The 14,582-nt window shown below is 36.9% G+C and overlaps 1 protein-coding gene across 3 annotated transcripts in view; it reads right to left on the bottom strand.

Moving 5' to 3' along the window:
- Positions 1-1,786: 1,786 nt before the first annotated feature.
- Positions 1,787-14,582, bottom strand: part of SYNDIG1 (synapse differentiation inducing 1) — a 280,651-nt gene continuing 267,855 nt past the window's right edge. For all 3 annotated transcript variants that reach the window (XM_072634624.1, XM_072634622.1, XM_072634623.1), the window contains one exon: positions 1,787-3,139. In XM_072634624.1, the coding sequence (XP_072490725.1) occupies positions 2,981-3,139 (159 nt within the window). In that variant the 3' untranslated portion in view covers positions 1,787-2,980. The remainder of the gene's footprint in view (positions 3,140-14,582) is intronic.

Genomic DNA, 14,582 nt, shown 5'->3' with positions numbered 1-14,582 from the left:
AGAGTTTGTTAATAGGGAAACTTCTTAGTGTGAGACGATATATTTGTTATATATGTGTACATATATATGCATATTTATATATACATAGGTATGTATATATACACATGTATGTGTACATGTGTGTGTGTGTGTGTATGGCTCTGCTTTTGCATCTGATTAGTAGGCATTTGCTTTTCTTTTCCTGTTTCCTCATGACTCGCTGGATGTCTCTTTATCCCCATAAAAATGTTCTTTAATTTCATCCATATCCTTTTCTCTTTTGTCTGTTGTTGAGTTCTCTGGACGGACTTAACAGCCACCTAAAGTAGAATCTTAGAATTGGAGAGGGGGAGGACTTTAGAGGTGACCCACTCTAATTTCTCACTGCAGGCAGCCAGTCTAAAAGGCAGGTAGTTAATTAGCCTTCTCGCTCTCTTTTGTATTACTCATGATACATTGTGTGAATGTTGTCATTCCCCATTAGAATGTAAGTTCCGGGAGGGCAGGAGCTTTGTGTGTATGTGTATCTATATCCTAGTGACTAGCATAGGATCTTGCACATTGTAGGAATGTCACAATTATCTAATGAATTTAGTAGAATGGCTTAGCCATGGGAACTATATGAGGGACTGGGACATAAAAATTCTCCTGATTTTCTCCTGGAATGTTCTGATCTTGGCAAAATCATGTATTAATACTCAGATTGGTTTTCCTTGTCCTTATATCTCAAAAATTAATACTATAGAATTGTAGAAAACGCAGAAAAGGGCAACTAAAATGATCTGGGAGATTAGGAAAAACAGCTAAATTAGGGAAAGATGAAAACTGAAAAGAAAGAGGATCTGAGTCTATTAAAACATTAAGGATAAGAATCAAGTGAACTCAGGCACAGTTACGATGAATAATGGACCCAGGGAACACACTTTGAAGATGAATTGATCATTATAGATCAGTTCTATTGCTTAAGCTTGCCCCTAACCTTTTTTTTTTTTGAGGCAATCAGAGTTAAATGGCTTGCTCATCGTCACATGTAAGTGTCTGAGGTCACATTTGAACTCAGATCCTCCTGACTCCAGGTCTGGTGCTCTCTCTACTGTACCACCTCGCTGTTTCTAACCTTTAAACATTGTCACCAGAGGGGACAACCAGGCTACTGAAGAGTTTGAACCATGATATATCACTTCATCTGATAGCCTTTTAAATATATGCACATATGCACATACATGCATATATATTATTTACATATTTATTTATGTATATATATGTGTGGGTGTGTGTGATATGTGTGTATAAAGTTATACATATGTATCTATTTGGCTAAACTTGAGATTTCATCAATGTGGTCAATTCATGTTGTTGAATCTCCCTTGACTGGTGTAAATGGACAACTGAGGGGTTAAGGATCACACAGCTGTCAGAGGTATGAACTAAATTCAGGTTTTCCAGACATTTCTAAAGGCACCCCTTTACCCACTTATACCACTTGATCTCTCTCCATAACCTTGAGGTGCTCAAATATGAGAACCATTGATATTTAGTGGAACTAGGACAAATAAGCAAGTGAAAGTTGTTGGGGGCAATTGCTGACTTCCACAGAGATGTCATTTTATGTGTTTGTGAATGTTATTAAGCTCAAGTTGATGATCTTGATATTAATGTGTAAAACTGAGAAATCTGGGATTTTGGTCTTAATTAGGATAACTTCCTTACTATATTTGCTTCAAGTGGTAGAAGGTTAGCGATATTTAAAAAAATTTTTTTAAGACCAACTGCTTGAAACAAACCCAAAAAGAAAAGACCAAAGCAATGATCCTAAAAGATATTTTTTGTTAAATAAATAGCACTGGGAAAATAGACATGAAACAGTATTAAAATGGCTGTGATTATTACTTTCTCAGCATTCATCTGATAAACTGAGCAACATGAAGCAATGATTGCTACTTTAAAAAAAATATGAAGAGAAAATAAGCTATTCATTTAGTCAACAAAGTAAGGATAGCGCTCAACTCCTTCACAAGATAGCTAGGTACATTGCTTATCATTGAGGTGAGTGACAACAAAGCAAAGAAAAGAAATGTCCCAATATTTCTTCATTCTGAGGCTGAGTCTCCAATCTTGGGGTTGGTAAGCTCTGTTGCCATGAGGTTACAAGGCTCGTGTTCGGCTCAGCTGTGCACAGGGAGGAGTCCATAGGAAGGATGCTTTGCTCCTCTTTCCTATTTAGTTTCAGTCCTTTCTTTGCCATTCTCCTCTTTTCACAGATGCACCTGGTCTCTCACTGACTTAAAAACTCTCAGAGAAGGCCCATTATGGCCTTATTTTGTAGTCACCATGGAGTAGAAGCAGTGGTGGAGATGAAGACAGATTCCATGCTATTCTTGCATTCTAGGGCTGGGCTGGCTCATGGGGTAGTGTCATCTGGGGACAGGCCCTGGGAGCTGGTTATCCCCTCACCCGCAACTTAAGAAGACAGGGAGATAATGTTTGTCTATGATTTTCTTCTGGGGGTTCAAAGGTGTGCAAGAGGGATCAAGCAGTGCCAATATGAAATCATGGTTTATCCCTTGCACTCGCTGTCTTTGGAGCCCTGTAGTCCACAAAAATAAAGTCTTTCTTCCGTCTGCCTATTGCTCTCACTGTTAGCAGAGCTTCTTATGAGTGATATATAGACACAGTACTAATTAGCTGGCCAAAAACAACCCAGAGGTGTCTCACAATTGGGGATCACTGTTGGAGTCTTCTTTCTAAAAGTATTCAGTTCTCCTTTATCCTGCTCAGCACAATGGTGCAAAAGACCTCTAAAATGCCCAAATGAAAGAAAACAAAATGGAGATAGAAAAAAATCTGGGCTTCATGGAGTTGTTTTGTGATTCCTAATGAAGAGTATCATTTGGGTTTGTCTTCCTGATCCCCATACCAGGGATCATCTTCTCACCATCAGCTCAGCTCTGGTTTCTCTTCATTCACTGAGTTCTTCCCTCTTACTGCCTTTGCCAGGGACTCATAAATGATTGTTTTTGGAGAGATAGGCAATCAGTGCCACAGCCACTCCCACGTAGAGACCTGTTCCAATCGTGATGGAGAGCACAGCCAAGAAGAGTGCCCTTCGGGAACTGGTGCTGGCTTGGTGGAAGTCACCCTTGGCCACGGCTTTGTTAGTCTGCAGAGTGGAAAAAGAAAAAAAAGGTGGATAATAGTCATTAGCAAAGCTGAGATTTGGCAGAAGTATAAAGAGTACTTTTCTATCCTTTTAAACCTTGGGTTCCCATCCATTTTGCAAAGGGAAAACTTACCAATCTTGAAAAGACAAAAGTGGAACCTCCTTTGAATGATATTTGAATTACATTCCTTTGACCCTGTGAAAACTACCAACATTAAGAATTTGGGACTGGTGGAACTGTTCTTTGTGGCTTGAATGCTCACCCTTCTTGCCTCTCCCGTTTAGAATCCTTGTTTTTCTTCAAGATTCAGCACAAAAGCCTCATCCTAGATAGGGCTTTTCCTGCCTTTTGCCCATCCCTCAGGTGCCTTCTCTTCTAAAGTAACTTTATACCTACTTAGCATACAGACACTTATATTTAGAGATATAAATATAGATGTTTAAAAATATATACATATGTTTATATTTATTACACATAAATATAAAATAGATATCTATATTTATGCACTTGTATGTATCATGTATGTTCCTAAATATGTGCACACACATTTGCATAAGTATGTACATATATAAACATATTTAAATCAAAATTCTTACATACACACATACATACATATGCACAAATATTCATGCACCTGTATTCATTTGTGTTTTCCTTACTACAATTTAAACTCTTTGAGGGAAAGGACAGATTTTTATTTTTTATTGTATTCCCAGTTCTTGTTTCTTAATAATTTTTGCTGATTGATTGTCCTTGCCCTCAAGGAAAGTATATTTTATTGGTTGGGATTGGGTATTTAGGTGTTACAACATAGATGCAAAAAAAAGCAAAGAAAAATCAAATACAATGTAATTTCAAGAGAAAAAAAGGACTGTGTTAATAACTGGGCATGAGGGAATCAGTAGAAACCTCTTATAGAGGTTTCAGACATGATCATTTGATTTGATTGTGGCAACTAAGAGGGGAATAACTTCAGTAGCACCTTGATAATGCCTTTGTCAAAGTTTGAAAATATATACCCCATCAAATCAATTTTGGACTCACAATTTTGTCTCTTCAAAGAGTATAGGTGTTGCCTCCCAGAGAATTTATGTGTTTGCTCTAACACATGAGACTTGACTACATAGTATGGATAGCAGAATTTGGGGGCATTAAAATATGAGCATTTATAAAACAGGATTAAAAATGCAAGAATAGCATGGTGAATAGAGTGTGTCTATGGAGTCAGCATGCTCTACAGTCAAGTCTTGCTTCTGACACGTACTAGGTATGTGATAATGGGCAAATTGCTTAAACTCTCATTGGACTGGGCAAATCTTCAAGAGAGTAAGTTATGGATCAGTTGCTGACCTGCATTAGTAAAGTATATTTGCATACCAAAAGCTCTACATATGGATAAAATTACAGTTCTGGACCAAAAACAATTGCTAAACACATCCTTTATCTCATCCCATGTATGTTTTACCCTTGATGCCAAACGCCCTAAGTACTCATCTCAGACTAGCTTTGTTTAGAACAAGAAAATGATCTTCTCTAATGTCCCTTCCAGCTATAAGATTCTGCAGTTCTCTGGAAGCCGGGTAATGGGTTCAGTACTTGTAATATCTCCAAATGCTTGTTTGGACTTAAAGTACTCCTTTGTGGAAATTCTGTTGTGTACTTGCCACTTTAATTACAGCTCATATTATGCAATAAGGTAGACTGGCCAATGAGGACCAGTCTTTAAAGCATGGGAAAGTCAGACATGACTGAAAAATGACTGAACAACAATGATTTAAAGTAAAAACATTGAAGATGTATGTGTATATGTGTATTTTTAAGGATAATGAGCAGTTATTATGAACATCCCTTTCAATGAAACTCTGGAAGTAATAATCAGATCATCTTTTTAATCAACTTCATCAAATGTCATCTGGTTGTTTGGTTCACTGCTACTCAGCTTGTACCATCTTGCTGCTATTACCAAGCTAGAGTAAAAAGGGTGAGAGGTTGATTTCTTTGCCAAAGACTAAACCCCAATATCACCACCTTTCTCCACTTTCTTTTCTTCTCTGGAGATAGTCCTGTCTCATACTCTCTGGAGTTCAAATCACACAAGAAGAGCTAGAGCACAATTGCACCTTACTGTATATTGTGAAGGAAACATCACTTGGCTGGTAAGTCAATAAACATTTATTTACTGTTTACTTTGTTTTGATTATGTTGTATATAACTTATGTTGATTGGTAAGTACAAACAAGTACTTCTCATGGAAAGAGCTGGGGATACAGTAAAACATAAAAATGTGGCCTCTCCCTTTGAGGAGCTCATATTCTAATGGTAGAATGATGATGTAACTAGTTAAATGGGTACATGAGTGTGTGTGTGTCTCATACACACACACTACACTCAAAGTAGATGAAAGGTAAAATCAAAATGAAAAGCAGTAGAACCTAAGGGGATAGGGAAAAGACCTTCTGCAGGGAGAATCATTAAAGTTGAGTCTTGAAGGAAGTGAGGGGCACCAAGATGAGAAGGTGAGGGGTCAAAGCATTTCAGTCACAAAAGACAGATAGTAAAAAATGTCAGCAGAAGGGAGAAAAAAAGTTGTGTTTGATGAAATGCAAGTTGGTCAGTAGAATTGAATTGTAGAGTTTATGGAGGGTAATGCGAGGAGGGGAGCGTGAAATAGGAGAAGGCTAGAGAGGTATGGATGAACCAGGTTATTCAGGACTTTAAATACTAGAAAGAGGATTTTATGTTGGGTCATGGTAATAATAACTTGTTATGCTTGAGGGTGGGGTGAAATGGTGATAATTGGGCTTTAAAAATTACTTCTACAACTGAGTGAAGGAAGGTTTGGAATTGGTGAAACAAAACAAGATGACAAATTAGGGAAAAAGAGGTGATGAGTGCTTGAAGTACATCTGCATGAGTGGAGAGAAGGGATATAGAAGTGATGTTGGGAAGGTAGAAATGACAAGATCTGATAATGGGTTAGTGGATGAGGAAGGGGCAAGTATGTAATAAGGGCCTACTATGTGCCGGACACACTTTACATAGATTAGTTCATTTGAGATAATGTTATATATACGGACTGATAGAAAGGGGAGTTGAGGATGATGCCAGAGACTGTTGGCCTGGCTCATAAGCCAGGGTGTTGGTATTACTTCGTGAATATTAGGAAAATCCAGAAGTAGAGAAGGTTTGGGAGGAAAGAAAATGAGTTCTATCACTTAGGAATGCATATTATACATATATAGACATGGTATATTACATAACTAGCCTCACTTCAGTCAACAGGACACAGATTAAGATATTAAACAGTCCTACTAGAGCATTCAGGCAGCTGGGTGGTGCAGTAGCTAAAGTGCCAGATCTGGAATCAGGAAGACCCATCTTCCTAAGTTTAAATCTGGCCTCAGACATTTAATAACTGTGTGACTTTGGGCAAGTCACTTAACTTTATTTGGCTCAGTTTCGTCATCTGTAAAATGAGCCAGAGAAGGAAATGGCAAACTACTCCAGTGGGTCTGCAAGAAAACCCCAAACGGGGTCACGAAGAGTAGGACACGACTGAACCAGCAAACAATAAGCTAGGTAACACCTGTAGTCACTCATTCTTTTTGGTGTACATCTTTACTTGGCCAAAGAGAATATGTAAAAATGAAATAGAGTACAGCTCCATATGCTAGTGGGTCCCTGTAGATTTGTGGCCACACTCCAAGCTTTAGTGCTTTCAGTGACTGTGCAGGAATCGTATTGTTTTGTTGCTAGTGAATGGTTACCAGGCACTATCCCAGCATACCACCAAAATTCATGTTTTGCAAAAGCAATAGATGGTGTTTCCAGCTCTAAATGTTAAATCAACCATTTGGCAATGGTGAATTCTTCCACGGGGAGTGCTTTCCTTTCTTGAACCTTCCAATAAAATGTTTATATATCCATCATTCATTCATCATTTTCTGTTTCATATTATACTTTTTTTCTGTACCAGTCTTCTCTCTCTTTACTGGATCATAAGCTTCCACTCCCTACACCTTATTTGTTTTTGTATATGATGCAGTACCATGCATATCTGTTGTTGTTTTTGTTTGTGTTGTTACTTGGACATGTAATGTCACTGGAATAGGTGAACCTCCCTTTCCAATGCACAGTTAGCTTCTGTTCTGGAATTTATAATAGAGTTCCCTAGAGCCCTGCAAAGTGAAGTGATTTGACCAGAGCACAAAACCATTATGTGTCAGAGATGGAACTTGAAATCTGGTCTCCTTATTTCTCTCCAAAACGGGTAAGCTCCTTCAGGGCAGAGACTATTACATTTGGGACTTTGTATCACAACAGTATCTGGCACATAGTGTGATTTTATTCAATGCTTGTTAAATGAAAATTGAATTTCTGATTCTGAGATCAGCTCTCTCTCTCTCTCCATATATAACTCCTAAATTGAAACCAGTACAGATATCTAACTGAAATGGGGTGATGTGAGCTCAACACACAGCACAAAAATGTTATGGTAATGAGATCATCTCTGCTCTATGAACTTAAAGACAAATTATTAGTGAAATCTGGCTAGGAAATCTTTACACTCAACTGATTACTAGAAAGGATTTGACTTATCATGATAGCTAGGTGAATATTATCTTCATTTACCACTATTACACACAGCCTTTTCCTGAAGCTGTGTGTTTACTTGATAAGTGAGTCTTATCTAATAGTTCTTAAGTTAAAAAAAATCAAAATTAAAAATGAAAAAAAGTTATATTAACCCACTACTAAAAGTATCAACCAAGTATTCTTTCTTTTAAAAAGGCATATTTCATTGGTGCCTTTTGTCTTTATCTTACAGTTATAGCTTCATAAGGTCATATATTTAGAATTTAAAGACACTGAAGAGACCATCTAGCCCAGTTCCTTCAATTACAGAGGAGGAAACTGAAACCCATTGAAATTAAGTGAGTTGCCCAAGATCCCACAGAGTGTGAGAAGTAGAATTCAACCCTAATCTCTCTGATTATAAAGTCAGAGCTGTTTCTGATGCCCACTTATTATTTATGTCCAATACTGAACCCTCCCTGTACCAAAGGAAAACACTAATTCAAAACATCCAATAAAGAGTCTGTGTCTGGCAGTGTATAATATTCTGTCATACTACACTCTTATCTTTCACTGTGAGGGAGGAGGTATGTTTCATTATCTCTCTTTCCAGAACCTTAACTTGTTTTTAAGTATTCTCAATTCAATTTCCTTTTAGTGTATTTTCATTTACACTACTGTAGTCATTATGTGTATATTGTTCTCTTGTTTCTACTCATTTTGCTCTGTATCAATGAATGCATATTGTTCCATATTTCTCAGAAATACTCATATTTATTATTTTTCACCTGTGCAGTAATATTGTATTGTATTCATTTACCATAGCTTTTGAGACATTCCCCAAATAATGGACATCTACTTTATTTTCATTTCTTTGGTATCATAATAAATTACTATGAATATTTTGGAATATATATGTATACAGAAGCACATATCACAATGCAAGCACACACAACACACATGTGTAGATAGATACAAATGTATGCATATCCACATATGCATACATATCAATACACATGTGCACACAATAATGCATATAGGCATACATGCATATACACATATGCATGTAAATATATGTGTATATACACACACACTTGTTTCTGTTTTGAGCTCAGCAGTAAGTTTGTGACAAAAAAAGCTTGAAAGATCAATTTTAAGAAACCTCAAGGTTAAACCTGCCATGTTTTACGTATAATCTCCACCATCTCACAGTGTGCTAAACATCTCTAGGAACTGGGGAGCGCTTTGTGGTTTTCGAATAAAATAATGTGTTGTTTATTACAAGGGTCAGTATGTCTTACAGCTAAAGAAATCAAAGTCCTGTGAGATGTAGGTGCTATGTAAATGCTCCCTTTAAAGAATCTTTGAGAGTGCTTCTGGGCTAAGCATCTGCAAAATCCTTAGAGCAAAGTCATTCTGCAGATCAGAACACTAATAAGACCAGATATTTAGAACAGAAAGGAATTTTAGTGGCCATCTCCACTAACCCCCTTGTTTTATAGATGAGGAAAGTAAAGCCCAGGGAGGTTTGTATTCCACAGTGAACTGAGAGGGCAGGAATTTGATTCCAGATACTCCAACTTCAGAGCCAGCGTCCTTTCATTGTACCATACTTTTCCTCCTAAAAGTTCTACTTTTTCCTGCTACCTCTGAGATCCTAATGCAGCTGCATCTCTGACTTCAGAAACTTGAATCTCTATAAAAATCTAGTTTTAGGAAAATCATAATTTATTAAAATAACATAGGCTTAAGAAACATCATTTACTTATTTACAGTGCTGATCCTGCTGCAAATATTCATATGGGAGGTCAGTCAATAAATAACAAACCAGGAAGGCATGCCAAAGTCCAGCTTTGGGCAGATTGAGTTTAAAAGATGCTGGCAGTGCCGTTTGCTAGGAGAAGGGATCTACCATCTTCATATTTATCCTCTGCTGACTACAGAAACTTACTACAAAGTAATAGCTACTATATACCACCACTTCATATATCATCAAGGACAGGATAATGGAATTTAACTTAGATGTTATCAAACATTATGTTATTATAGAAGTAGAAGAAAATAGGAGGTGAAGAATGTGTACTAGATGCAAATGATCACCTGCACACTGGCTAGTACTGTGGCATTGGTAGGCCCTAGATGAACATTCTTAAAAGAATGGATATTATTTTCTTTTGCAAGAGAGAAACACAGATGGGGCCATGAATATGTTCACATAGAACTGATCTCTAAAGAAAAGGAAGCCTAAAATTTGGTTGAAATGAGTTTTCTTTCTTGGCCACAGAAAGACTTTGATGATCTTTTAAATCTTCCTATTTTAAGAGACAAATCTTTTTAAGAATCTGAAGCATCATTTTTTTTTTTACAACAGAAAATATAGCCTATGTAAAGAGCGTCTTTGTTACAATTAGTGCCTTAAATTTCTATTCATTTGTTGCCTTAAATATGACTAGATGTATGACAACTAGTAGATTGGTAAGATGAAATCCTATATCTTTGCCATGGTGGCCTATTACTCCATGCTCAGAAAAATATATCAACCAATGCAGGATTATGTCAGGTGAAAATAGGTTTGGAGAAACAAATATATAAACTTTCTAATTCACTGTCTCACTGTCTTGAGTTAAAAAGTGCATAGAACAGAAAGGACAATTGAGGGATATGGTCTTGTATTAAAGATGCTCTTTAATCCAGTGACACTGGTCTTCCTGCTCTTCCTTCAAAATGACTCTGAATCTCTCATCTTCTTTTATTTTCTCTGACTGTCCTCCATGTTTGGAATGCTTTCCCTCTTCATCTCCACCTACTGCCCTTTCTGGTTTCTTTTAAGTCTCAACTAAAATCACATATTCTATAGGAAACCTTTCCCAACTCTTAATTCCAGTTCCTTCCCCCATATTTCTTATTTATCCTGTATATAACTTGTTTGTTTGTATGTATATGTATGTATACATATGTGAATATATGTATGTAAACATATATATTATTTTATATAAGTATGTATATGCCTATACATATTTGTTTGTTGTCGTCCCCATTAGATTATGAGATCCTTGAAGGTAGGGATTATCTTTTACATCTTTTTGTGTCCCAGAACTTAGTACAGTGGCTGGCACATAGTAGATGCTTAATGGATATTTATTGACTGACAAATAGAAGGTTTAAATGGAAGAAATCTTATAGTACTGCTGCAATCGGTTTGATCTACCTCAGAAACATAGAACAAAAAAAAAAGGTAACAAATGTTCTATTTGTTAGCAACCTATGTCAATTTATTCATCTCACCAAACTCCAATGTCCCTCAGCTCTAAGTGCATTTTCTTCTTGGTGATTCTATTCAAGTTACATAAAGTAAACACATTCCTTTCGAGACCTAAACCATTTCAATACCCATTTTTGGAATTTAAAGGCAATGAGGCGATTTTCATTCTAGCATGCTAGACAGAAATGATTAGATTATTTTTCAAACAAAGAGGCCCGTGTCCTCAGAGTTCTTGTGATTTGAATGGATAGATAGATGACTTAACTGATGGATAGAATGTTTATCAGATTTTCACATGATAAGAAGCTAGAAGCTAACATATTAGATGACAGAATCAGAATTCAAAAAGATTGCAACCGTTGAGGATATTTGGGCTGAACTGAATAAAATGTAATTTAATATGGAGAGGTGAAAAGTCACAAGTTCAATACTGGAGATACACATGTAGATTGTCTGAAAATAAAACACAAGGGATTTTAGTGATCTGAAGGTTCAATCGGAGTCAAGACTATAATACGGCAGCCCCCAGATCTTAATGGTATCCTCACCAACTGCCAGCTAACTTCCACCCACAAGGCAGACAGGCCAGCCTAGTTAAAATAGCAAAAGACACCCTGAGAGAAGTAGGAGGCAACATGAATGAGGCAAATCAAACCACTACCACTACTTCCCCTCCGACTTGACTGGGGACAGCCTAGGATCTGGACCCCAAGAACTTCGGGCATAGCAGTACTCCCCTTTTCCCTCACCTCTGTTTCCAGCCCATTTGTAGAGATGTGAACTGGTCACCGCTTCTGCAGATACTGTAGTTTCCACCTCCTCAGGGATGACAACTACTAAAGACTGGGAAAAGAAAGTTCTTGACATCTAAGTCCTTAGCACTGTCAAATGATTTAACATAAAAATAAATTACATATATTTTTATCAGTAGAAATACTATTAAAGAATATCATGCATTACTGTTTTGCCTCCAAATTTAAAGGACCCTGGGGTCTTTCCCTTTGACTTACAGCTGAAACCTCCTATATATGTTGTCCCCTTTTAAAAATGTGAGCTCTTTGAGAGCAGAGACTTACTGGCTTTCTGTTTATGATCCTGGCACTTAGCATATAGTGAATGCTCAATAAATGCCATTTCATTCACTCATTTATCCATTAATTTGTTTGGGCATTGTTCCCAGGACCGTAGAGGTAATTGTCCTGCTGCACTCTGTTCTGGTCGGACCCCATCTGGAACATTCAGTTCTGGGTGTCACATCATAAAAAAAGGATACTGAGAAGGTGGAGAATATCCAGATGAGGGCTGCCAACATAGCTAGGAAACTCAGGTCCATGCCATCTGAGGATGGTTAAAAGAAACTAAGAATTTTTATTCCTAAGAACAAAGGCTTAGAGGGAATGGCATAATAACTATTTTGAAAGTATCTAAAGGACTGTGACATGGAAGTGAGATTCAAATATTTTTTTTGTCTTTATCCCAGGAAGCAGAATTATGTTTAATGGGTGCAATTTACAGAGTGGCAAATTTTGTTTCTATGAAGGAAGAACATTCTAACAATTGGAACCTTATCCATCATGGAGCCAAGGCATTTCACTATAATGGTGGGGGAGAGTCCACTTTGGACACTCCTCAGCTTGTCAATATCATTTCTATAGCACAGTGGTTTCATGAATTGAATACAATTCTTCAGATGTAATTTCACCAACACAGAGTACATTAGAGTTTATTAATGGAAGCTGAATTTACTTGATCTGTATAAATATTAACACTTTTTTTTGGGGGGGGTGATGACAAATATATACACAGATGCAAATAGGGCTGTTTATCCAGTGAAATTCCCCCCTTTTTTCAGACAAACTGCTGTCTAACCAGGTCTCTACTCTCTTGCACTTAATATGTTGATGTTTTGAATTCACTGTAAAGCTTTACATTTATCAATATTAAAGTCCTTGTGGCAGCAAGGTGGTGCAGTGGATAAAGCACTGGACCCTGGAGTCAGCAAGATCTGAGTTCAAAAATAGCTTTAGATACTTATGTGATCCTTGACAACTCATTTAATCTCTGCTTGCCTCAGTTTTCTCAAATGTAAAATGGGGATAATAATAGCACCTATCTCCCAGGCTTGTTGTAAGGATCAAATGAGATAATAATTTTAAAAGCCTGGCATAATGTAAATGCTATAAAAACACTACAGTCATCATCATCATCATCACACTTAGATTGAATTCTAGACTGTCAGGATGTGTTTTTATTTGATCCTAGAGGCAATAGGAAGCCACTTCAGAAAAATCACTTTAGTGGCTGAATTTGCAAATTCTCACTTTCTCTAACTGTCTCTCTGCCTCTCTCTGAAAATCTACATAACATTGATACTTTTCCAGGCTTGTCCTAACTCTTCGGTATCATATGACAAATATCATTGACAATGGCTAAGCAATCATATGACAGTTCTTTTAAGACCAGAAGATATGGTTAGTTTGAACCAAGTGACCTTAGCAGCTCAATACCGACTTACTATCTTTTTGCTTAGGTTAGGATTATGCTTGTCTTAAAAGTTCTCACAGACAAGAGTTTCTTGACTTCTTAACTTATTTCCCTTATGTTCCCCTTTTCCCTGAGTCTTTTGAATATCACCACTGACTGGGATTTTTCAATCCCCAGAACCTAAAATTATAAAATACCTATGTATCAATTAGTGGGTAAGTAACCCACAATGAGGAAGCACTGCCCTGTCCATGGTATTCGCTATACCCAGCTACAGGGTTCCAGATAGGAAGCAGGGCCCCAGAGTATCTATCCTGAGTACAGCTGAGCAGAACTCCTTCTACCACTTTTGAAGGAACTCCTCAATATCTGAATTTGCCTGTGTATTCTCACACTAAAACTTTTTTTTTTACTGTTAGCAATTGGAGGTGATTTTTTTTTTTTTTTGCCCCCTGAGGACTTTGGAATTCATTTATGCTTTTACAGCTAGTTGAAGGGCCACCCTCAGAGAATGAAGTATAAATTATTCAATCAGAACAGGCCTTTACTCAAAAGAGCAGAGACTGGAGGTGAAGTACAACTTATGTTGCCCCTTATCTGTTGGTTTCCATCAGTGATAAAGTCCTACATGTTTTATCATATATCCAGAGAACTCTTGATAATGCTTGTTCATTATAATGGTTATTTCCTCCGACTGCCTATCTCATTCTTTTGTAAAACACGCAGGGTTTCAGCTTTGGATAGGAATAGTTTATTTCCTAGGCAAGTTACAATTTACATGAAGAAGTATGAAGACTTACTTCTTAGACTATCAATTCTTAGATGCTTTTGCTTTCAACCATTGATATCTTGTTTTCAAGCTTGTTGTATTCTTGAATAATTTTATGGTGTTTGCCTTCTCCATAACCCTCAGAAACTGATAATCTTCTGCTACTTTTTTCCCTTTGTAATCTCATTTCTAATAAATAGGAAAGAGTTATTGCTATTTATCATATTAAACTTCTCAAGTTTGTGAGGAATAGATATTCATTTATAATGTGACTACAAATTCCCTTCCAATTTCTTAGGAAAACTTATAGCTAGACATGGGACATTTATTTTTTTGCTAGAAGGTATCATTT

Source organism: Notamacropus eugenii, chromosome 1, assembly GCF_028372415.1.
Source record: "Notamacropus eugenii isolate mMacEug1 chromosome 1, mMacEug1.pri_v2, whole genome shotgun sequence".
Classification (NCBI taxonomy): domain Eukaryota; kingdom Metazoa; phylum Chordata; class Mammalia; order Diprotodontia; family Macropodidae; genus Notamacropus; species Notamacropus eugenii.
Note: the sequence above shows the minus strand (reverse complement) of the source record. Positions and strands in the feature narration are given on the sequence as shown.